This window comes from Sesamum indicum, linkage group LG15 (assembly GCF_000512975.1).
Source record: "Sesamum indicum cultivar Zhongzhi No. 13 linkage group LG15, S_indicum_v1.0, whole genome shotgun sequence".
NCBI classification, from domain to species: domain Eukaryota; kingdom Viridiplantae; phylum Streptophyta; class Magnoliopsida; order Lamiales; family Pedaliaceae; genus Sesamum; species Sesamum indicum.
Window position 1 is genome coordinate 9,295,508 of NC_026159.1, and position 23,683 is coordinate 9,319,190.

Consider the following 23,683-nt stretch of genomic DNA (forward strand, 5'->3'; position numbering starts at 1 on the left):
CGTGTAGGTGTGCACGTTATGTCCGGGCAAGATTTGGCAACTTTCGGACACTCTTCACCTTGTCAAATTGCCTAACCTTAGCAGCCTTGCCCATCATAATTAGGCTGTGGAGTGCTGTAGATTTTGCTGCTAATATTATTTAGCCTTTACTTGCCTCTGTGATTAGACATGATAAATTATTTATTATGTAAAATTATATATTTAATTTATAATATTAGAGTCTGATATTATACCGTATCCAATTTAATAATCTCAATTTAAATAGAATATATTATTCCATCGGTTAATCTAATATAAAATATTTAACTATTTGATTCAGGTCGAGATATGGCATTAACATTGAGGTATTCGGTCTATAAAGTGCTTGAGACCCAAGAATACGAACAAATCTTTAAGCTTGACAGTCCAATTAAAACCCTTCGATATTTAAATTAATAAAGTGTTCAATGAACGGAGGAAATATAAAATTCTATCGGTTGAAAATGATGTATTTTGGCCCAAAATTCAAGATATTTAAAGGGTCAAATATCCATATTTATAATACTCCACGTGATGTAATATCAACCTTCCAAGTAATAGATAATCAACGTCTGACCCAATCTGATCCAACTAAAAGGTACAAGAATATTGTCATATATGAGCATTTTAAGATTCTTCGGAGGTAATTTTGTTTTCTTGAGTGTTTCTCGTAAGAAACCCCTACGATTGTTATGTTTTTCTCCCTTCAAACCATCGTCCAGCCCAACCTACCACCTGTTCCTACCAATAGGCAGTTGGTGGAGGTAGGAGTTTTCAATTCGATTAATTGAACTGAACTGAAAATTCGTTTAAATGAAATTTCGGTACGCTAAAATGGCGCACCCATAATAGTCCAACTTATTTTAGTTCGATTCAATTTTTTATCGAATTAATAAAAAATAAAAATAATAATAATAATAATAATAATTTATTTGTTATAAATAGTTAATAATTATAATAATTAAGTATGTATTAACTATAAAATTATATTTTATTATAAATACATATATTAAGATATTTACTATTTATATGTTATTTATAATATAATATATTTATATATTTTAAAATTTAGTATTCGTTTTGATTAATCAAGAAGGGCCCTCCAGGGAGGCCCTCTCTCCCCGTATTTATTTCTGTTTTGTGCAAAGGTTTTCAATAGTTTGGTGTGTTTGGGAGGAGGAGGATGGATTTATACGCAGTCGTGTGTGCTGCAATAGGCCTCGTGTGTCTCACTTGTTATTTAATTAAAAAAAATATTAAACTCTAGTAATAGTAATAATAAAAAAAAAAATTTAAATCAATTGTTCATACACATTTTCATTTCTACATTAAAATTTATATACCTTGACCTTCTAAAACCAAAACAAGCCCAAAACTAAGACTTGAAATTTTTGACCCACCAAAAAAGGAAAATGGGCCATTAATATTTGCAAACATAAATTTTAAGGCCCATAAATTTCTCCATTCTTGATTGAAAAAGAATTAGCAAGTTTGAATAAATTTATTTAAAAAATCTTATAAACTCATACTTTTTATAAAATATATTTAAAATTTATAAAATATTATATCTTATTTTAAGAATAAGTTCATAAAGTATTTGGATAAAATATTAACATCGAATTCGTAATTAGTTTAAAGGAATTTGTTAAGATCTTATATATAAGTTAGCAACTCTTAATTTTTCTTAGAGAGCTTATAAGTTTCTAATATTTTAGTTTTAAAGGATATTTACACCGTCATTTCATAAAATTTAGTGTAATTACATGTAAATCTCTTTGGTTTAAGATATTACATTAGTACCCCTCACATTTATTTTCGTCCAACAAATAGATTTATTTATTAATTAAGATTCACGAAATTTGTTGATATTTATAAAAAATAAATAAAAATTCATATTTACCCTGGATTGACTTTATTGATATATTGCATGACAAACAATATTTTATGACCGAACTGCCTTTAAAAAGGTGAAGATACCTTACATGCATTAGTACATAAAATATATAAGGGTAATTTGATCAGAAAAATATATTGATTTGTCAAGCCAGTAACAAGTCAACCGGTGGTAAATATAGATTATCATTTATTTTTTGCCAACATCAGTAAAATTAGTGATTTTACTAATAGAGAGATTTATTTGTAAGAGGTAAATAAATGTTAGGGGTACCAAATATAATTTTTTAAATTCTAAGAGGTAAATAAATATTAGGGGTACCGAATAATTTTTTAAATTGTAAGAAGTTTACATGTAATTCCACCAATTCTTATAGGAGTGCGATTAATATATCCATAATTTTAAAGTTTATTAAGTTTTTTTCCTAAGAATTTACTAAACATTTTGTAACATTCTGTAAGCTCTCAAATGTGTTATAAAAAATAAGAATTTACTCAACTTTTAGTTAAGCAATTTGTGTAAAAAAAAAAAATGGATAGTATTTATAAAAAAAAATAAGAATCGAATAGAAGATAAATTGGGTAATATTTGGAGAAAAAACACTTCTAAAAGAAGTTTAGCTGATTAAAAATTGTTTTGTTTTCATGTGTTAAAAGATACTATTTTTTTTCTTAATATTGTTATTATTAATAATAAATTATTTTTATCAAAAAAAATATATTTTACCAGAGTTAGTATATTTTATATTTATTTTATAAATATTTTTTTATTTATGTTATTAAAATATTAAATATTAATAAAAAAATTGAACATTTAATTTAATAATATTCTTACTAAAGTAAAATAATTATTCATTCATTCACAAAAATTAAACTTACATATTAAATAATCATAGTAATTTAATTTATATATTTTTTATGATATATGAATAACATATAATGTAGCAAGTAAATATAAAAAATTTAAAATATTAAATGTGTGAAAGCATATTTATTAGTGTTAAATTATCAAATTATTTAAAAATTTTAATATCAACGTTAGATGTGCAGTTTTAAAAATAAATTTAATTAAAATTAAAGTTAATAATAATAAAAGTAAAATAATAATTTTTTGCTTGAATTGAACGGTTTGAGCCCAATTTTAAAGCCCAATATGAATTTTTGTGGCCCAAGAACATTATAACCTACGGCGCCTAGTATATAAAGTGCTATAAACCCACTGCAGAAACCCTATTTTCAGAGAAGAGGCTGATTGCGTCTGGGATCTTTTCTTTCACATCTTCGCTGCCTCGTCTGCGTCTCATCGAAGATGAAGGTCTGTGTCTCTGTGTGTGTGTATGTATATATGTGTGTTTATGTTTGTGTTTTCTGTTTTAAAATTTAAATTTGTTGAAAGCAAGTCGTTATTTTTGTAAAATGTAGTTCAACATAGCGAATCCGACGACTGGTTGCCAGAAGAAGCTGGAAATTGACGACGACCAGAAGCTGTATGTTTTCGTTTTCTCTGCTTCCTCGAGTCCTCAATTTGAAGTTTTGTAGTTTTGTTATTCATATGCTGAAAATCTCTGTAAGTAGATGCTTGGAGGTTCGTTAGTCTACGTCTAGCGCTGGTTTTGCTGGAATTTTACTCTTGCTTACCCCATTGGATTTTAGCTTACGATTTCCTAATGTTGTGAAAGGAAGTGGAATTAGTGTTGGAGTGTTTGATTATCTCTTCTTATTGCTGATTTCTTTTGCTAAAGGAGCTTGATTTGCATAATGGAGATTGATGAACATGAATTCTTGAGCTGTTTGTATCATTTTAAGGTTGGGAAATTTCTTACATTTTGGGTTTTCTATTTATTGGTAATTATGCATACTTGGACCGTCCATAAATTCAAGTGGATTACTCTACTTGTAAAGTAGAAACTATGGTTCTCATGGGCAAATCATTGTGAATACATAACAATGTTCTTGTGGCTTAAATGTCGTGTTGTTTGTCCTTTCCTCTCAATTTTGTTCTTATAGAGGTTAAGAATTGGTCGACAGCTGTTTACTTTTGTGGAACTTGTACTTGTATGCTTTACTTGGTTTTTGATTTGTAAAGTAATTTACTCTTTTGGAATTTAAGACCTTAACGGTACTCGGGTTAGTGAAGTTTGTTTAACTGCTCTATCACTTAACTGTGAGCATGACCTCAATTTGGTTTTGAATTGAAGGACTGATTTTTTCTGGAGTATATGTAGGTTTATGATATGATTCATGTGATTACAATGAGATCAATTCAAATCTGGCAGCATGAATCTGCCGGTCTTATCTTGCTTATGTTTTAGTCTTGTTGTCAGACATTACTTACCTAATATAATAAGAAATTTATCTTATTGTACTTCATTTTTCTGGTAATCGCAGCCGTGTATTCTGGGACAAGAGGATCTCTCAGGAGGTCAGTGGAGATGCCTTGGGCGAGGTATGCCATTCTTTTTCCACCAATGTTTCAGGATTTATGCTGCTAATGTTTTTTACTAACATGGATTTGACTTGATGAAATTCAGGAGTTCAAGGGATACGTCTTCAAGATTATGGGAGGCTGTGATAAGCAAGGTTTCCCAATGAAGCAGGGTGTGTTGACTCCAGGTCGTGTGAGACTCTTGCTGCACAGAGGTATGTGGAATGTTTTTGGTAAGTGTCTTTTGGATTGCTTCTAGTCTTCTCTGATTGATGAGATTTGATGCTTGTTTGAACAGGTACCCCATGCTTCCGTGGTTATGGTAGGAGAAATGGAGAGCGCAGGAGGAAGTCTGTTCGTGGGTGTATTGTTAGCCCTGATCTCTCTGTTCTGAACTTGGTAATAGTGAAAAAGGGTGAGAATGATCTTCCTGGACTCACTGATACTGAAAAGCCAAGGATGAGAGGTCCAAAGAGGGCTTCAAAGATCCGCAAGCTCTTTAACCTTTCAAAGGAGGATGATGTTAGGAAGTATGTCAATACATACCGCCGAACATTCACCACCAAATCTGGTGAGTATGTTGCTCATGTTTTTTTTATCTACAAGAATTATCACATAACTGATCAGCATGTATGGAATTATGGGCATGTGACTTAATATTTTACATGGTATTGTTTATTCTGATTACAGGTAAGAAGGTCAGCAAAGCTCCTAAGATTCAGAGGCTTGTGACTCCATTGACATTGCAGAGGAAGAGAGCCAGAATTGCTGACAAGAAGAAGAGGATTGCCAAGGCCAAGTCTGAAGCTGTTGAGTACCAGAAGCTTCTTGCTACTCGATTGAAGGAACAAAGGGAAAGGCGTAGTGAGAGCTTGGCCAAGAAGAGGTCTAGGCTCTCTGCTGCTTCAAAGCCATCAGCTGCTGCTTAAATACTAATACAATGTGGCCTTGTCTTGTGGTGTGTACCTCAGTGCTGGGCGCCATCCTTGTCAGTTTTGATTTGGTTTTAGTTGAGGAGGTTCCTTAAATGTTCTGCTATTGACTGTTCCATTCTTGATAAAAGATTTTTGAGATGTTGGTTTTGTTGAAGGGTGATTAGCTTAATATATCTAAACAATGCTGTCTATCTTATTTGGATGCAGTTATTTGATCTTGTGATGTTATCTTTATTTCTTCTTTTACGTATACTGGCTGCTATTGTGCTAGAAAAACCTCGAAGCAGGGTTGTTTGCAGTAGCTCATGGGTGTGTTGGAGTGGTTATTTTAGATTTGGCTGTCCCTTAGCTCATCGATGCCTAAATAGCAAATCCTTAACTTAGGGCAGGTGCGATGGAGAAAACGATATGATACTTCCTGGTGGATCTGTTGTCTACTGGTTGTCAAATTGTTGATTATAGACCCGTTGGAGGAAGAAGTAAATGACCGTATTGCCCAAATACTGGCTTGTCAAGTTATAACCTTATGGAGGAACTAAACGATTTCACTGTGAAAGCACTCCTTTATTTTCTAGTTCGCAATTTTATGTTTAGGGTAAAATCGGTATGTACTTACTGATTGGTTTTGGCCTATAACTAAAAGAATTGCAAAAAATTCAGATCATTAAAGATATATTATTTAATATTAAAATAATTTGATAAAATTCGCTAGTTTGGAAGACTTTAATGTAATATTCAATTTATAGAAGCCGAAGTATATAAATTGCCAAAGGTATATATGGAAAACCCATTTTATAAAAGTCAGATTACGACTTTCAAATTTTTTCTTTTTTTAAAAAAAGCTCATGAATTTCTATTTTAGTAAGGAAAAAAGAAAATAAAATAAAAATGAAAACCCTTTGTGGTGAGAATGGCATTTAGACCTAGCAACGAGTCGAGCTCAACTTTGGAACTTCAAGCTAGTGAGATCCACATCATATCTGTAGATAATGCGTCTGCCATTCAGCTATTGAAAATTTGAAGATTTATGTGGAAAAACAAAAGAAGACTACTTTGTGAGGGAAAACTATTTCACGTAAGATGTTGCGCCCATATACTTAATCTCATTGCTTAAGATGGACTTTTTGAAATTAAAAATATTGTTGATGTTATACATGATAGTGTAGAGTACGTCCGATGATCCGATTCAAAACTTAAAATATTTTCAGAGATAATGAAGCAATTGAATTTACCATATAGGAAGTTAGTTGATGATTGTCGGACAAGGTGGAACTCAACATATGAAATGTTGGCTGCTGCAATCAAATTCAAAGATGCCTTCTCAAGGTTTGCTGATCGGGAACCACATTATGATATTTGTCCAAGTGCAGAGGATTGGACAAAAACAGAGAAAGTGTGCTCGGTATTAGAGCTATTTTGGACAGCTACGCACATTGTTTCCGGAAGTGATTATCCTACTTCAAATTTGTTCCTTAATGAGGTGAGCAAAGTGAAAGTTTTGTTAGATAAGAAGTCATTAGAGAATGATATATTCATTCAGGACATAGTTGCAAGAATGAAGAAGAAGTTTGACAAATATTGGGGAGATACTAATTTGCTGATGTCTATAGCAGTTGCTTTGGATCCAAGGTGTAAGTTGAGAGCACTTGAATTCTACTTTTAAAGACTATACTTTCCAGAGAATGTTGAGAGGCAAATTACTATTGTTCGGAAGACATTATATGAGCTCTATTCTAAGTATGTGGTTATTTCCAACATTGAAGACGAGTCAATTGGAGAAGGGCAAAGAAACAAACTATCGAATCGAGATCTTGCAAATGTTGAAACTCAAAGTGGCTGGGCTGAGTATGCTGAATATCTAAAATCAGTGGAATCTATTCAGCCTCAAAAGTCTGAACTTGATTTATATCTTAAGGAAAACTGTTATATATTTGAGAAGGACAAGAAGAATGGGAAAGACTTTGATGTTCTGGAATGGTGGAGAGTTCATGCATTGAAGTACAAGATTTTATCGATAATGACAAGAGATATTTTAGCTATCCTGATCACTATTGTTGCTTTTGAGGCTACATTTAGTGCGGGAAGTAGAGTAATAGACAAATATCGTGCATAATTGACTTCAGATACAGTTCAAGTGTTGATGTGCGGAGGAATTGGTTGAGAAAACGCTTTGGAGTGAAGAAAAAAAATCTTTGGTAAGTTCTTTTGTATTTTAAAAGTTTTGAACATATCATTATTGTTTCTAACTTATTATAAGTGTATTGAATTTTCTTCATTAATTTGCAGAGCGACAAAAAAGCAATATATGTAAATTTGCCTCTTGATGGTGATGTGCCAAAGGTAACTTCATGTAACTCAACTGCCGATAATTGTTTCGATTGTTGTTTTTAAATTGCATCATGTTGTGACATCTTTGAGATGACTTAATGTGGTGGATTTGAGGTTTGAAGTTTGAGATTTGAGGTTTGAGATCGGAAGTTGGAGTTGATACTTCAATTGGTATTGATATCAAATTACGTGGTAATTTTTTTATATTTTTTCTTGGGTTTGCCAATTTTCTAGCAAACCATATCGATAATATTGTGCTATTCTCATTTACTTGCAAAGAGATATATACATATTGGTTGCATTGTGTTATACGGTTCTAATTTAATTTATTATCATTTATTTATGTAGGTTTGAGAGGATAGCAACAAGAACGATTTCGTTACGTGGATTTTGTCACTTTGAACAAACATGGATTTAGAAATATTTCTGAATTTTGATAAATGTAACTAAATTATTTTTATTTAAATGATTTATTGACAAATTTAACTTTATATATTGTGGTTTCTATTTGGTTTTATGAATTTGGTAGGCTTGTTTGTTTTTTTAAATGATTAGTTGATTAAAAATATATTATTGTATAAATGTGCTCAAACTCATAATTCAAAATAGGGTAAATTGAGCTCGAGCTTGAAAATACAGTATCGAGCTCTAGCTTGAACTCGATAAAAATAGTCGAGGTCGACTCGTTACCAGGCCTAATGTTATATTCAAATTCTCAAAACAAGTACCCGGTGTAGAAACAAAAAACAAAATGGTGGGCGCACTCTCAAAAATGAAAAACCCGCATCCTAAAAGCTAAACGAAATCAAATCTGAAAACTTTTTCAGTTTGGGTTCAAGATTTTAGAGCAAACATTGCCCGCTCACTCGAATTTTTTCAAACACTCGGTAGCAATGGCGGTTCTTATTAGCTTATATACTCCAACCCTTTTGCCCAAGCAACTCACACTCACAATCAGAACAATTCGATCAATTTCTTTCTTTTCCTATGTGTTGTTTTCTTGGAGTCCATTTCTGGTACTCTACAATGGCTGACCAAGAAAACTGCATGAGAGTGACCCGCCTGGCGGCGAAGAAGAGAGCTGCGGAGGAGGCACTGCAACCGCAGCAGAACAAGAAGAAGAGAGTGGTGTTGGGGGAGATTCAGAATGTTTTTCCTTCAGGAGACGTGGGTTTGTGTAAAACTCAGAAGCTTGGTGTTGAGAGTGAGAAGCAGAAACTCAAGTCCAAGAGGAACGTGAGAAAAGGGAAAGTGACTGTGAAGGAAAGGAAGAATACGAAGGAGGGAAAGGATTCTGGTATTGATCTGGGTATGAAATCTGATGACCCACAGATGTGTGGAGCCTATGTTTCTGATATATATGAATATCTTCATAATATGGAGAGGGAGGGCAAGAGAAGGCCATTGCCAGATTACTTGGAGAAAGTTCAGAAAGATGTGACTGCGAACATGAGAGGAATTTTAATAGATTGGCTAGTTGAGGTTGCAGAGGAGTACAAGCTTCTTTCAGATACACTGTATTTAACAGTTTCCTACATCGACAGATTCTTATCGGTGAATGCTATCAATAGACAAAGGCTTCAGCTTCTTGGTGTTTCCTCAATGCTCATTGCCTCGAAATATGAGGAGATCAGTCCTCCACATGTGGAAGACTTGTGTTACATCACAGATAACACATACACTACGGAAGATGTGGTAAAGATGGAGGCTGATGTGCTCAAATCCCTTAAGTTTGAAATGGGCAATCCTACGATGAAGACGTTTCTCAGAAAGTTCACCCACATTGCTCAACAAGATTATGAGAGTTCCAGTGAGCAGTTGGAGTTCTTGGGTGGCTATCTAGCAGAGTTAAGTTTGCTGGATTATGGATGTGTGAAATTCTTGCCTTCTTTGGTAGCCGCATCAGTCATATTCCTGTCAAGATTTACGCTCCAACCTCAGTTACATCCTTGGAATTCAGCTTTACAACGTCATTCAGGATACGAAGCTGCTGATCTGAAAGAATGCGTGTGTATCCTTCATGACTTGCAAATGAGTCGAAGAGGAAGTGGTTTGGTTGCTGTGAGGGAGAAATACAAGCAACAGAAGTTCAAATGCGTCTCAACACTTTCAACACCTTCACAAGTACCCGAGTCCTTTTTTGAAGACATCAAAGATCACTGATTAGGCCAACTACTTGAAGCCTTCAAACTGCTGAAAATGTATATAAAACTTCGCCTTAGATATCCACCACTGCTGACACTGTCAATGAAATGCTGGCTTGTGTGGCTTTCTTGCTAGACCGATCTTCGTAAGAGCTCCGTTTTTGAGCAGTTTAGCATCCATTTGAAACAACTGGTTTATATTAGTAGAACGATAGACATTACCGACACAGACAACTATAGGTTTTCTGGAGATATCCTCCCCAGTCCATAGTGCTAGAAAGTTTTCATATCTTGCTCAACTCCCCGATTGCTGTTGATGTAATTCAAAAGTTCTCACTAAATTTTGTTTTCTTGATACATTATTCAATAGCAGCTTGTGAGTCACAGTGTAGATACACAATGGCACAGTTGACACCCGCAAGAACTCATCTTCCAATAAGTTTCTTAGCTACTCTACTTCTTGACTTGTTATTTAAGAGCTATAAAATCAGATTTCATAGTAGATCGAGCTATACAAGTTTGTTTTGCAGATTTTCAGAAAATACCTGTCGTAATAATTATGTGATCCACAAATTCTAATGATTTATTGGTGAGGGGAAAAGGCTATTCCAATTTTGGGACAGTATTTGCTATAGAAATAAAATTTCATGTCTACAAGTCTAACATTTTCTTTGATTGTTCGTCGCTATTGGTAATCCGATTGCAAACAATGACTATTTCCCGATGTCTAATAAAGCCCTTCTCAAAATTCCCTTCTAAATCCCATAGCTATTAATTTTTGGCCAAGTAAGAAAATATTTGTGAAAATAAAATTCAAAAAGACCGTTGCAAAAATAGTTATAAGGCCCGTTGCAATATCAAAAGTATTGGAGGAAAAATCCAAAAAAAAAAAGACAATAATTTATGACGGACATTGCGACGGGATTTGGGACGGGAATAAGATCTCCCATAGTAAATATTTATAAATATTTTTATAATATCGAGATAAAATTATAACAATGCAAATATTTAAAGAAATATATTAAAAATAGAAGCTAAAAATGTTTGTAGTTACTATCTTTTAAATGAAATTACATATATAGGTTTTCAAGATATATTTGAGCAAAAAAGAATAAGGACATCTTTCTACATCGATTTAATGCACAGCAAGTTAACTTTTCTAAATCCCTCGAATTAATAGTACTACCGAACAAGGCACATTTGGTATATATATATATATATATATATATAATTTAAAATTTTATTATATTTATATTTATATTTTTTTTAGAAAAATGGAAGGAATAGCTTATTTAAATTACTAAATATTTTAATTTTGAATACACATTAACAAAACTATTGATAAAACTAAGTGACGGAATAGGTGGTTATTTTTGTTAAAAATAAGTTATTTAAGAGTATTTTAATAAAAATATATTGAGAACTAAACCTAGTTATTCTAATACCCTCAACTTAATAAATAGCTAAACATAGACTTATCTTTCAAATATATTTATTTCTCCCCTTTTACAGGAATTCCCAAAAATAGACCCATAACTTTGGGTACAGGGGTGCCTCGTCACAAAGGGCGTCACAATGATCGGGATCTATTTTCTTAAATTTGCTTTAAATAATTGGCCTGTATTAGACTAATAATATAGACTAGTCCAATATTTACTTCATTAAGTTGGATTCCATGATTATTCGTTCAGCCCACAACTATTCACACTATTGTTACGATTGTAAAACGACGTATAATTACTATCCTTAATTCCACTTTCGTTATGTTAGAGCAAATAAAAAGCAAATTTTATTAAATAAATATATATATGAAGTTTACTTATATCTTTTAATCATCACATTGTTGAAGTAAACGTGCCCATAGAGTATGTTTAATGGTTTTGCTGAAGTTGAATCCTTAAGGTCCTGTTTACTTTTCATTATTAGGTTGGATAAGTTGTTCAATACACTCTTATAAGGTATTTTTTACATTACGGGGACCTAGTTTTTATCCCCAAGTTCGATACAAATAACTATTATTCTTAATAAACTCAATTCGAACAGTTCAAGCAAATATAGTATTATTAATGCATTTTTTTTTAATCGTGTTAGACAGATAATTCACATCAAAAGTAAATGGACCTAAATTAAGCTGGGCTCTACACTAGCCCATTAGTAGGCCCAATGAATCCATAGTACAGTCCAAAGGGCCATTGGGCTTTACAAAAACCCAAAACCCCACATTTTCATTCACTCCACTCTCTATTGCAAGCAACCCGCCTCTTCTCCGCCTTCTTCGCCCACACCACACCCATAACTTGCGTAGTTTCCATTTTCAAAAGCAGCAGCAGCAGCAGTTGCAGCAAGGAAAGATAGTCGAGTTAAGAAATGGGCGGGAGAGGAAGGTCTCGTACTCAGAGAAAACACTTCAGGCAGAGCAGGGAGAACGTGTGGAAACGTCCGAAATCCGATGATGCAACTAATGCCACGCCGGATGATGCCAACAATGGCAGGGATCCAGCTTGGGAGCCCTTTGCCACACAGAATCCCGCCTTTGATGAATATTACAAAGTAGGCGAGGAAAAGATGGAAAAGCGTCTTCTCTTTTTCCTCTCTCTCTTGTTTTCTTTTTGCGTATAGCTGTGATTTGTTCCGGATTGTGTGAATTTGTGTGCTAAGACTTGTTTAAGAGCAAGAAATTGTGTCGTACGAAAAATGGAATGCGTTTAATTCGTTGTTTTCATTTTTTTTAGGGGTCTAACTGTTATGGGTTTGTTTCGAGTTGTGAGAATTTGTGTTCGAATATATGTAGGAGCAGGAAATTGTGCCGGCTGAGGAGTGGGATACTTTCATTGAGTATCTGAGAAAACCGCTTCCTGCTGCTTTCAGAATCAATTCCAGGTTCATGCTCACTTTTGTGTCGTTTCTGTTTCCTTTTTCTTCTTTACACGTGGTGTAATTTTACATTTGTATATCCTTTTTAAGTTGTTCATGTTGTTTTTATGTGTAATTTTGGCTGGTTGAAATGCTTTCAGCACATTGGATAAGTGTAATCTTCGGTTTTAGCTAGGTGGGGGGCATGTCACTGAAAGGTGTTTGTTTACTCAGGGAAGAATTATGAAACAAAGCGGAAAGTGGGGTTGGTATTGTAGATTCAAGTAGGATAAAAAATATGTGATTTCTTGTTAAGTGAAGCTATAAAAATGGCATTTTGTTCTTGATGTTAGCATCTCATTTACAAGTTCTGTTGTATATCTACTCAATCACCACTCTTGAGTGAAACTACCTGCATATTTTGAAACTTCTAGTCTTGACAGCCTGTTTGAAGATTGAGATCCATCCGACTTCTCCTCCATTGTGATATGTAATGTTGGAGACTGTATTAAGTATCTGATAAACTGAATTTGCACAGTGTAGGAACCCCCTCATCGGAGTGATATCCTAACAGTAGACATCTGGTCAAAATGGCACTTAGTGCCTCATTTCACATAAATTCTCTATTATGCATGGTGAACTCTCACCCGCGTTGATTCCACACCAAAAACAGATTACACCAGAGACTTCAAGCTGTTTAGCTTGGCCTCCCTTAATATTATGATATTTCTAGCTAGTAACCTACCTAAGGAGAAAGGACCTTGGTTGGATTCTTGCCTTACTGAATTAGTTAGGGATAGCCAACTAGCCCAAAATACTTGAACCCCAGATTGGAATATAGGAAAACAAATTTTCAAATTAGTTAAGTCATTTCACACAATTGGTGTCAGATGATTGTGGTACAAGTCTCTTCCATGTTATGTTCATTGGCAAATTTTAAAGTATATGTCGAGCAGCTTTTGTCGTTGTACTTGGTCTTTCATACAGTTAACTCACATCCTGTCTTCTTGATCCCTGGAGGCTTGGACTACAATCAGGAGAAGCATAGAAAGAACGCAAAGTTACCTTGACGGTTACCCAAAAAAGAGCACACATATCCTTGAGATAGAATCTTATCGCAAATTCGCAACTTTTGAATCCAAGAAGTTGACAGGTTTATGTCGTACTATGTCTTGGGAAATGACAAGATTGACAACCAAAGGGTACAAGAGAAACATGGCAACATAGAAGTATTTTTAAACCCTTGGACTGGAATGTTTCTAGGGATGCTTCTGAAAATTGGAGGTTGAAATTTCAGGATTTCCATCTTATGTCATGCTGCTTTAATATGCTGCTGAGGTCCCTAAGTAAGGATGTTGATTCTTTATGTTTGGTGCTGAACTTTTGTTGATTTCACTGACTGCAATCAACAGACATTCACAAAGCACTGGGTGAATAATTTCAATGGCAGTGGAGGATTGAGTTTTTCCTTCGTGAGAATCACTGGATTAAATCTGTGGTTAGATGATATTACACGCCTAAAGCTTCAAAAGAGATTATGAGTTTAGCTATATTTACATTTCAGAGACCCTTCATTTTTTACTTCAAACCAAGATAACACTACTGGTATGATCCCTCTACTTGTTAACATAGCTTAAAACAATCAACTCCCGTTACAAATCAAAGGCAGAAGCTACAGGTTTTAGCTGATATATTTTGCGTCTCTCTGTGTGTATTGAACATATATGCAACTATATCTTCATTATAGCTCATGACATCTTGATTTAGCTCATGACGTCTCTCCCTTTATTTTCTTCTATTAAGTAGGGAAAAGAATGAAGAGATTGCTTAATTTTTCGTCATATTTAAATAACTTCTGAGTAAAGTCCAGTTTGTTTGAGGTCATATGCTCTCTCTTTACCTGATTTTGCAGTAGTCAGTTTTATGTGGATATTCGGTTGCAGTTGGAGAATGACTTTATGAAATCTCTTCAGGCGGAGGTAGATTGGTTACTGGTTCATATTTCTTGAGTTACAAATGCACTGAGGATTTGTGGAAGATGAGCATAGTTTCAGTATTAATTGGTCTTTCTTTGACCAATTTATGCAGGACGCTGATGGAAGTGAAGTGGAGGCAATAAAACCGTTACCATGGTACCCAGATAATCTTGCTTGGCAGTCAAATTTTTCGAGGAACCAGTTGCGCAAGAATCAAACCCTTGAGAGGTGAGTGATTTATTTAAAATGTGCTTTTATTCAGGACCGTTGAAAGAATAAAATCATGTGAAGCTACTTTGTCTTTTGTTTGAGAGGTAGAACAGGATAACAGCAGGATCAGGGAACAAGGAATCACTTCAGTTAGTAATTATATGAATTCTATATATACTGATAACTTTGACTATAATTGAGATGATACGCCAATCTACAAGCACTAAGAAAAGAAGAAAGAAAGAAAGAGATGACAGGGGGATCTACACTTTTTAGCAACAATCAATATCATGCTTGGTTGATGGATTACTATTAGTTTTCCTTTTTAATATAATATGAATATAAATTATAATGAAACATAAGGTCTTTTTATGTATTCTAGAACTATATCTGAACACATGATATGTTACTGAATGACCAAGATGAAAAGTTCAATATTAAGCAGTCTTATGCACAAGTGGGTCTGGCACATATTGAAAAAATAGTGGCTTCTTTCTGATTGCTTCCTGAAACTTCTTCAAATTCTAGCATTATTTCAGTGATCATTGATGCAAGTCTGTCGACAAGCAAAATCACTTCTATTGTGTTGTGATTCTGTCGCATCTTGGCTTTTGTCCTATACCCCTTTAACCCTATGCATTAGCATGCACAAGTTTGACCTCTCATTGGGAAAAGCATTTGTTGAATAATAAATACTTAGGACAGGTAGGTTTTGGAATCCTGAAATGATTTTAATCCTTCATTTATGCATTCGATTGTTTATCCACTAATGACTCAAGTTGAAGAAGAAAATTCTGGCTAACAATATTTGGAGACTTCTAGACTCTAGAAAGTTGTCCATTGCTATTGTTGTAAATTTTTTTCCTCTAAATGAAGAAACGAAGACATGTTGAAAGTTTAGAAATAGTGAAATGTGCTCTATCTCTCGAGGGATGAGGAGTTCTTTCAAGTTGTCAATGACTGAAGTTCAAGTTTCTATCTGGAAAACGGCTGTGTAGCTTTAGATCATGTCTCATGGTTTACTATGCACATTAATGTCCTTGATTACTAAATTTAACACTGTTCACTTTCTAAGAAAGAGATGTGTAAGATGCTCTTTGTTGAGTTACAAGTGTACATGTCTTCGATGCAGTCATTTGGTCATATTCCTGTTTACATGATTTATATTCTGTTTCAGGTTTCATGAGTTCTTGAAGCTAGAAAATGAGATTGGGAACATCACGAGACAGGAAGCTGTTAGCATGGTGGGCTAATTTTTATATCATTTCAGTTCTCGTGTTCAATATCACCATCAGTTGAAGCTTTTTATGTTCGACTATATGGATCACTCTATTGTAGTGTTTATATAGTTATTTACATTATTTAGGTTCCCCCATTGTTCCTTGATGTACGTCCAGATCATTTTGTTCTTGACAGTAAGTTACATAACTCTATTTATGAATTTTTTGTTTTTGCCTTTTCTTTTTGGTTTTTTCTAATAAAGGTTGCTGCTATTTCAGCACCTGTTACTTCATGACAAACCATCATACGTCCCCATTGAATATCTTATTCCAGATATTTTGAATTTGCTATTAATAATGCAGTGTGTGCTGCACCGGGTTCAAAAACATTTCAGTTACTGGAGATGATATACAAGTTAACAGAACCAGGAACTTTACCCAGCGGGATGGTACGGTGCTTTCACTTTCCCTCTTAGTTTCTGCTCATAGGTATCGGCATGGAAGCAGCTGGTTTCAGCTTCAATTTGAAATTATTTACTAACATCTTTCTTGTCATTTTTATGATACTTCCATTCTGTTCTGATGGTAACCTATCCCATACCTATGCTATAGGTGATTGCAAATGATCTGGATGTCCAAAGATGTAACCTTCTAATTCACCAAACAAAAAGAATGTGTACAGCCAACTTGATAGTCACTAATCATGAAGCACAACACTTCCCAAGCTGTCATTTACATAGGAATCAACGTGGGGATTCCCAGATTGGAAATATTAGAGAACCTAGTATTCGTCAGCTTCAGTTTGATCGTGTCTTGTGTGATGTCCCTTGTAGTGGTGATGGAACTTTACGTAAGGCACCTGATATCTGGAGGAAGTGGTAAGTTCTTTTAAAGGCTCCTTTCGATTCTTTTGAAGTCTTCTTTTTTTTTGCACTTTTAACCTGGCATTGTTAACCATCTCTTCTCCCTGTGCTCCTTTCCATTACAGGAATTCAGGCATGGGTAATGGTCTCCATGGCCTACAAGTTCAGATAGCAATGCGAGGTACCCGATTCCCCCAAATTGAATTTTCTATCTCTTGATTATGAGATTCAACATGAAATATGGCAGTAGCTCATTTTTCATTAGCATTTACTGGTTTTTATGGTTAACAAACATTTCATGAACTCAGGAACCATATGGAATATGTGTAATCAGTCACTTAATAATACTTTTCCAGTTTGTAATCCTGAATTCAAGTGCAAATGATGGGCACGTAAACCTTACCTCCATGATACAGGTGCAAGAAATTTTTAGTCATCTTAAACAAATCAAGGCAGCCCTATTTTGTCTTTCATGATCTTGCTGCTAAGAATGCTTAGATATGATTCTCACAAATCTATCTTGATTCTAAAGTGCATGAAAAGTTGATGTCTCAAGCCTGTTAGCCAAGAAATCTGCAATTCCCTTGCCCTCTGTAAAGACGCAAACTATTCTGGTTCCATGGTGCTCATGAACTGTTGGATTAAAAGGATGAGTGCTGCTAAGTTAAATGAACATGCTGCTAGGATGTGACAAAGGAAATTATGTTATTGGTATAAAGTTCTATCCATATGGACTGGCACGCTGTTGTTGACAAGAATATCACTCCTTGAGATAACGCCAGATGTTTCTGCTTTAACAATGGTAACAGTTTGCAAGATTTTCCTGAAAAGCTAACACCACCTCATTGCATCCTTGCCAATCAACCAGCTGCAAGAAGGCCTCTGCTGCCTCTATAGCCACCAGCATATTACAATTTAAACCGACTAAAAGGAGGTTTCAGCATTGTTGCTTGCTGAGATGTTCATTATATGATCCGAATAAGTATGCAATATGTTAATTTCTCCCTTAAAATGATAACCTTTGGGAGCTGCTCCTGGTACATCAAGTTAGGTGGTTAGGAATCTCCATATCAGTCTCGACAAAGTTGGGCCCCAATGTTTAACATCATCACTTTCCAGCAAAAGGATCCACAGAACCCAAATTGGAATAATGGTTCTAACATGGCCTTAGTGACGAATACAGAAGATATTCTCCAGTACTCCTACAGCATAGGGATGCCTGTCTACATCACCTGCAGCCCAAACATATGAGAAAAGTAGGCCCAACTTTTTGTTGTGATGGAGTTTTCATGAATTAGGGTTGTCTGTTGGTCAAACAAGCAACCTATTTCTTTATCTCTTATTGCCAAACTCATAACCAATTGCTGCATGCTTAAACGGAGTCTTACAGCTGAACCACACTTGGTGGATATAACCATTTTGCTCCATTACATTTTGACTTGGTTGCAGATTTCTTCTAGAGTCAATAGAGACAAACATCAAGAAACATGAAATTGACAGAACTTTCCACCAAATTAGTTCTTTTTTCATGTTCTATGTTATATGCTGGTGCTTTGGGTTATCTTATCTCTACTCTGGGTAATATCAAAAAAGCACCACCTCTTTCTGATTTTCAGCACATTGTCATTTCAGGCTTAGCTTTGCTTAAAGTTGGTGGACGGATGGTCTATTCAACTTGCTCAATGAATCCAGTGGAGAATGAGGCTGTGGTTGCTGAGGTAGTTTATGAAAATTTTCAGGAAGAACTTTATGAGTTGGGAACTAATGCTGATTTTAAGTAGAACCATTCAATAATAATTTTTTGGCTGGGGGAAGGCAAATGACAAAAGATGGTGAGACAGTGAGAAAGGATGCTCGATTTAATTGTTCCATTTGCTCACTTTTCCATTTGGAACAACTTCTCCTTAAACTCATCCATCTTATATCCATGCATGGGTTGCTACAGAGAGTTCTAAATTGTTTCAGTGGTGGGCGTTCTGTGTGTGTTGTATGTCTTCTCCATCTTATATGCTTTTGTGTTCTCATGGTCCCTAAATGTCTTTCCTCTCAGGTTTTGCGAAGATGTGGAGGATCAATTGAGCTTGTGGATGTTTCCACTGAGCTTCCGCAGCTTGCTCGCAGGCCTGGTCTTAAGAAATGGAAGGTTTGCATATCATTGTACTAGTCTACCAGTTGGTTCCCCTTTTCAATATTACAGCACATATAGGGAACTACAGTTTAGTATTGGTGATTGAAGCAGTCAACTTTATCTGACCCTTATTCATTCCCATTAATTGTCAAGCATTTAGTCAAATTTTCATTTGCTTGTGCAGGTTCGAGATAAAGGGCTGTGGTTGGCATCTTACAAATATGTCCCAAAATATCGAAGATCTGTAGTAACTCCAGGCATGTTTCCTTCTGGAAAATCACATGAGGAGACATCTGAGCTTGATCATGAAACAGAACCCAGACAATTTTGTGAGAATGGTGATGGCAATCCTGAAAATGGGATCCAGGTAACGGATGGTTCAGTAGCTCCAACAAACAGTGTGGAGGCAGAAGTCTCACCTCTACCTTTAGAACATTGTATGAGGATAGTGCCTCATGATCAAAATTCTGGGGCTTTCTTTATTGCTGTTCTCCACAAGGTTTCCTCCCTCCCTGGTGAGTTTCATCATCATTCTAGTTCAGGTGCCATTTCTTTGTTACTTAGCTAACCCAGATGCTTGGTAACCATTAGGGTACACTCTGTACATGGACTGATCATTCAGTAGGACAGCAGTCCTCCTGCAATGGCCTTCCCCCTCCCATTGTCTGGCAACATAGATGCAAGAGTTTTTCTATTCCTTTTTCTGGGTTAGTCAAGTACACAGTAGGAGTGGAATAAATTTTCCCTTCTTATGATTTTTAGATCAGTGCTTAAATTAGTTGTTTTAACAACTATATACATGGACAAATTTTGAACTTAAAAACTATGCACAAAAGTTCATACATAATTACTATATTACTATATATATGTACATACTCTCACATGGTGTGAATACACACCTTTGATATTTATATATGTATAACTAATATACAAAAATGTACATTGTATTTATATCAGAATACATAAATAATGTCTACTTGATTATATGTAAATTAATCATGTAAATATTATCAATATTATATACAATACTTGAATTTAGATATATCTTGTACATATTGTTAATACATACAATATGAATAATATATATGTATATATCTACAGAGATATACATATATATTATTATAAATTAATCATGTACATTATCAATATTATAGACAATACTTTAATTTAGATATATTAGATGTATTGTCTTATAAATATTGTTAATACATACAATATGAATAATATATATGTATATCTATAGAGATACATATAGATGTTATTTTAGTCAATAAGGAGATAATGGAATCATTTTCGGGCTAAGGCGGGTACCTTCATCTTTTGATGACATTCTTAATTCATCCCATTTAAGTAGGAATAAGTGTTCCTCATAGTTGAGTAAGGAAGTAGTTTTCCCACTTTAGTGAGAATCCTTAATACTTGGACTCTTTATATCCACTTCTATTAGTCTTAACAAACAAGAAAATGGTATTAAAGAAGTGGGTAAGACCTTTTCTAGAATCCTCATTCTTTTATTAGTACTTGTGCCATTCTCACACATGTCCGCAATACAGCTGTGCTCTACTTTTTTTATTGGAATGATTATATTGACACTGCATAGGCTTGGGAATAATATCGCTCGATTTTGGAAAGTTGCGGTCCTCTATGGTCATGTTTTACATTATAGATTTTCCCTGGCCTTCCGATCCTTGCTAGGAATTTGTAATGTAAAACATGACTGGATCATTGCAATCTAATTCTCAAAACTGAAGGACTTGTCTGAAAAATCTCTTAACCTCACGAGTTGTCAGTGTAATTATGGCTTTTGTGTTTTATGAGCGCTAATCATTTATAACCTACACTGTTTCACTTGTTCTTCCTGTATATTCTGTGTTGTCCTATAATTGCAATTTACCTGAAATATGTATGTATCTCAGCCCCTGCGGCCACTGAGAAGAAACCCAGACCTTCTAAGGAAATGGATGCCAGTAGCACTCAACCTCAAGAACTGATGGATCAAGTGAAAGACGGCTCAAATGGGGATGATATTGATTTAAGTGGTGAGAAAGATGTCCATCTTTCTGAAGCAACTCCAGCTGGCGATTTACTTGATACTGAAATGCCAGAAGCTTCACTGGATGCTAACCAGAACAAGGTAAACGAAGAAAATGATAGTGAAGCTAACCAGAACAACGTAAACGAAGAAAATGAAAAGCAGGATACTCGACCTTCACCTGATGGGAAAGATGATGCCAAAATGGTTGCGGGAAAAAGGAAGCTGCAAATTCAGGGTAGATGGAGGGGAGTAGACCCTGTTATCTTCTACAAGGAGGAAGCTGTTGTGGGCAGGATAATGGAGTTTTATGGAATCAAGGAGTCCTTGCCATTCAAAGGTCATCTTATTACAAGAAACAATGATATGAACCATGTCAAGAGAATTTACTACATATCAAATTCTGTGAAGGAAGTTCTTGAATTGAACTTCCTAGCAGGCCAGCAGCTCAAGATAGCTTCTGTGGGACTAAAGATGTTTGTAAGTTTTTTTTATGCTTGATTTTTTTTTGCCATATCCATTCTTTGCATGGCATTATAACCAAAAAGAATGCACAAAATATCCATTCACTGTAAAAGAACAGTTGATCTTTGCAACTGTTTGAAGTATTTAAGTGTGCAAGCTAGTATGTTTTACATTGAATATGCCTTCTGCTAAGCTGCTCCTCATCAAATAAATAAAAAGATATCAAGGGAGATATGCATGATGACTAATCTTTCTTGTTTATAATCTTTTTTATGTATAACTTCTACGAGTCTCTTTTGATTTCAGGAACGGCAAACCTCAAAAGAGGGGGCATCCGCACCCTGTCTATTCCGAATTTCATCTGAAGGCTTGCCACTGATTCTTCCACATATAACCAAGCAAATCCTATATGCATCTGCAGTAGATTTCAAGCATCTTTTGCAGTACAAAAGTATCAAATTTCCAGATTTTGTTGATCCCGACTTTGGACAGAAGGCTTCAGAACTAATGCTGGGTTGTTGTGTTGTCGTATTGAAAAGAGGTTTGTATGGTGTCTTATTCTAAATGATTGTGATCAAGCCATTTGGTGCCTGCTAGAGATAATCCTTTTAACTAATCGTTCCGACTCCTTTTCATCTTCTGCAGAAGGCCAGGCCCCATCAGATTCTTCTCAAGATTTTACGCCTATTGCTATCGGGTGTTGGAGAGGTAGGACTAACATATCTGTAATGGTGACAGCGATCGACTGCCAGGAACTGTTGGAAAGGGTGTCGATGCTTCTGTTGACAAAGGAAGACTTGAAACCAGAGGGTGATAATCCCTCTATTCCAGAGGCTGGTGAAGAAGGAAAAATTAATGGTTGTGATATTAAAGAAGACAGCACCGCAATGGCACCCGGAACTCTTGACTGAAGCATCGATGTTTGAGATTGTATTGATGCTATTCGTATTTTGCAATTTTGGATAACTGATATTTGTAATTTGCAATTCTGAAAAAAACAATTTCCTACAGGGGATCATGGTCCTGGGACAGGAATCATGACTAGGTACTTCTTCCAGGGAAGCTTACTAGGTAGCCCTTACATTACATGTAGTAGTTGTGGTACACGAGTTAATAGGTACTGTTGCCAGGGAAGCTTACGAGGTACCCCTTACATGTGATACGCAAGTTGATACCACCTATTAATAATTATTGAAAAATAAATAACGAAATAAAGAATACCAAAATTAGTGAGGTTGGGTAAAAAAATGCCTATGTTCTCGGGCACTACTAAATTTATATTTACTATTACAAAGAAAGATGAAAACCAAATGTAAAAATGAAAAGGCCAATTTTCTTTGATTTAGGATGTCATAAGATTGCTTCATATATGGTATTTCCTTTCAAAGCCTTGGCCATAATTTCCGACTTGGGATATGAGCCATCATCTACAAATCTCCACCATGGTGATTCTCATAACTTCTTCAGGAACAATTTTGATAGTGTCTTCAAATTCAATCTTCAAATTTTGACAGTATTGACCGAGTATCAATAGGATATACAGTGGACCAAATTTTTTGGATTTTCACTCCTTTCATAGAATTTCTTGTATAAGATGAAATTGGACGTTTCATTCTTGCGTGATAGATTTGGTTCTTTACTAGTTGGATGCTACTTTGATTGTCGCAATGTATTATGATATATTTATGATAAACTCCCAGTTCACAATTATCTTATGTAGTAGACAAAGCAACTGTTGACTGTAAAGTTGATTTCCAACTCACTGGGGCTTTGCAAGTGTAAAACGCAAAACTAGTAGCTGATCTTCATTTGTCAAACTTACCAACAAAGTTTGAATCAGAATACTCAATAACACACTGATTGTGTCCATGCTCAAATGTCAATGCAAAACCCCAATGCTTTTTTGGATCTATAATAGAATCCATTTCACAGCTTGTCCTTGGTCTTTTTTAGGATCATACATATACCTACTCACCATTTCAATTACCTGTGCAATGTCTGGCTTTGTACATACTATAATATACGTCAAGCTACCAACAACATTTTGTATAAGGTATTCTTGATATGTATTCTCGTTCTGCCTCATTCTTTGGTGACATAGAAACACTAATTCGGAATGAGGAGCAAAAGGAGTATTAATTGGTTTTGACTTTTCATTCATAATAAAATGTTTTAGTACTGCTTTCAAATATT

General features: G+C 34.9%; 4 protein-coding genes across 4 annotated transcripts; all 4 read left to right on the top strand.

Moving 5' to 3' along the window:
* Positions 3,128 to 5,499, top strand: LOC105178290 (40S ribosomal protein S6-like). The gene is made up of 6 exons (XM_020699237.1): positions 3,128 to 3,226; positions 3,334 to 3,398; positions 4,300 to 4,357; positions 4,443 to 4,551; positions 4,635 to 4,907; positions 5,027 to 5,499. The coding sequence occupies exons 1-6, from the start codon at positions 3,221 to 3,223 to the stop codon at positions 5,263 to 5,265; spliced, it is 750 nt and encodes a 249-aa protein (XP_020554896.1). The 5' UTR covers positions 3,128 to 3,220; the 3' UTR covers positions 5,266 to 5,499.
* Positions 6,485 to 7,384, top strand: LOC105178421 (zinc finger BED domain-containing protein RICESLEEPER 1-like). Its single transcript, XM_011101883.1, has 2 exons — positions 6,485 to 6,902; positions 7,035 to 7,384. The coding sequence occupies exons 1-2, from the start codon at positions 6,485 to 6,487 to the stop codon at positions 7,382 to 7,384; spliced, it is 768 nt and encodes a 255-aa protein (XP_011100185.1).
* Positions 8,444 to 10,156, top strand: LOC105178291 (putative cyclin-A3-1). The gene has a single exon (XM_011101738.2). It carries the CDS (start codon positions 8,587 to 8,589, stop codon positions 9,760 to 9,762), a length of 1,176 nt encoding a protein of 391 aa, XP_011100040.1. The 5' UTR covers positions 8,444 to 8,586; the 3' UTR covers positions 9,763 to 10,156.
* On the top strand, positions 11,966 to 22,583 carry LOC105178292 (tRNA (cytosine(34)-C(5))-methyltransferase). The gene is made up of 15 exons (XM_011101740.2): positions 11,966 to 12,293; positions 12,535 to 12,623; positions 14,509 to 14,575; positions 14,685 to 14,800; positions 15,960 to 16,026; positions 16,149 to 16,197; positions 16,366 to 16,451; positions 16,615 to 16,880; positions 16,991 to 17,046; positions 18,498 to 18,583; positions 18,916 to 19,008; positions 19,178 to 19,508; positions 20,910 to 21,505; positions 21,797 to 22,031; positions 22,136 to 22,583. Exons 1-15 carry the CDS (start codon positions 12,111 to 12,113, stop codon positions 22,399 to 22,401), a joined length of 2,586 nt encoding a protein of 861 aa, XP_011100042.1. The 5' UTR covers positions 11,966 to 12,110; the 3' UTR covers positions 22,402 to 22,583.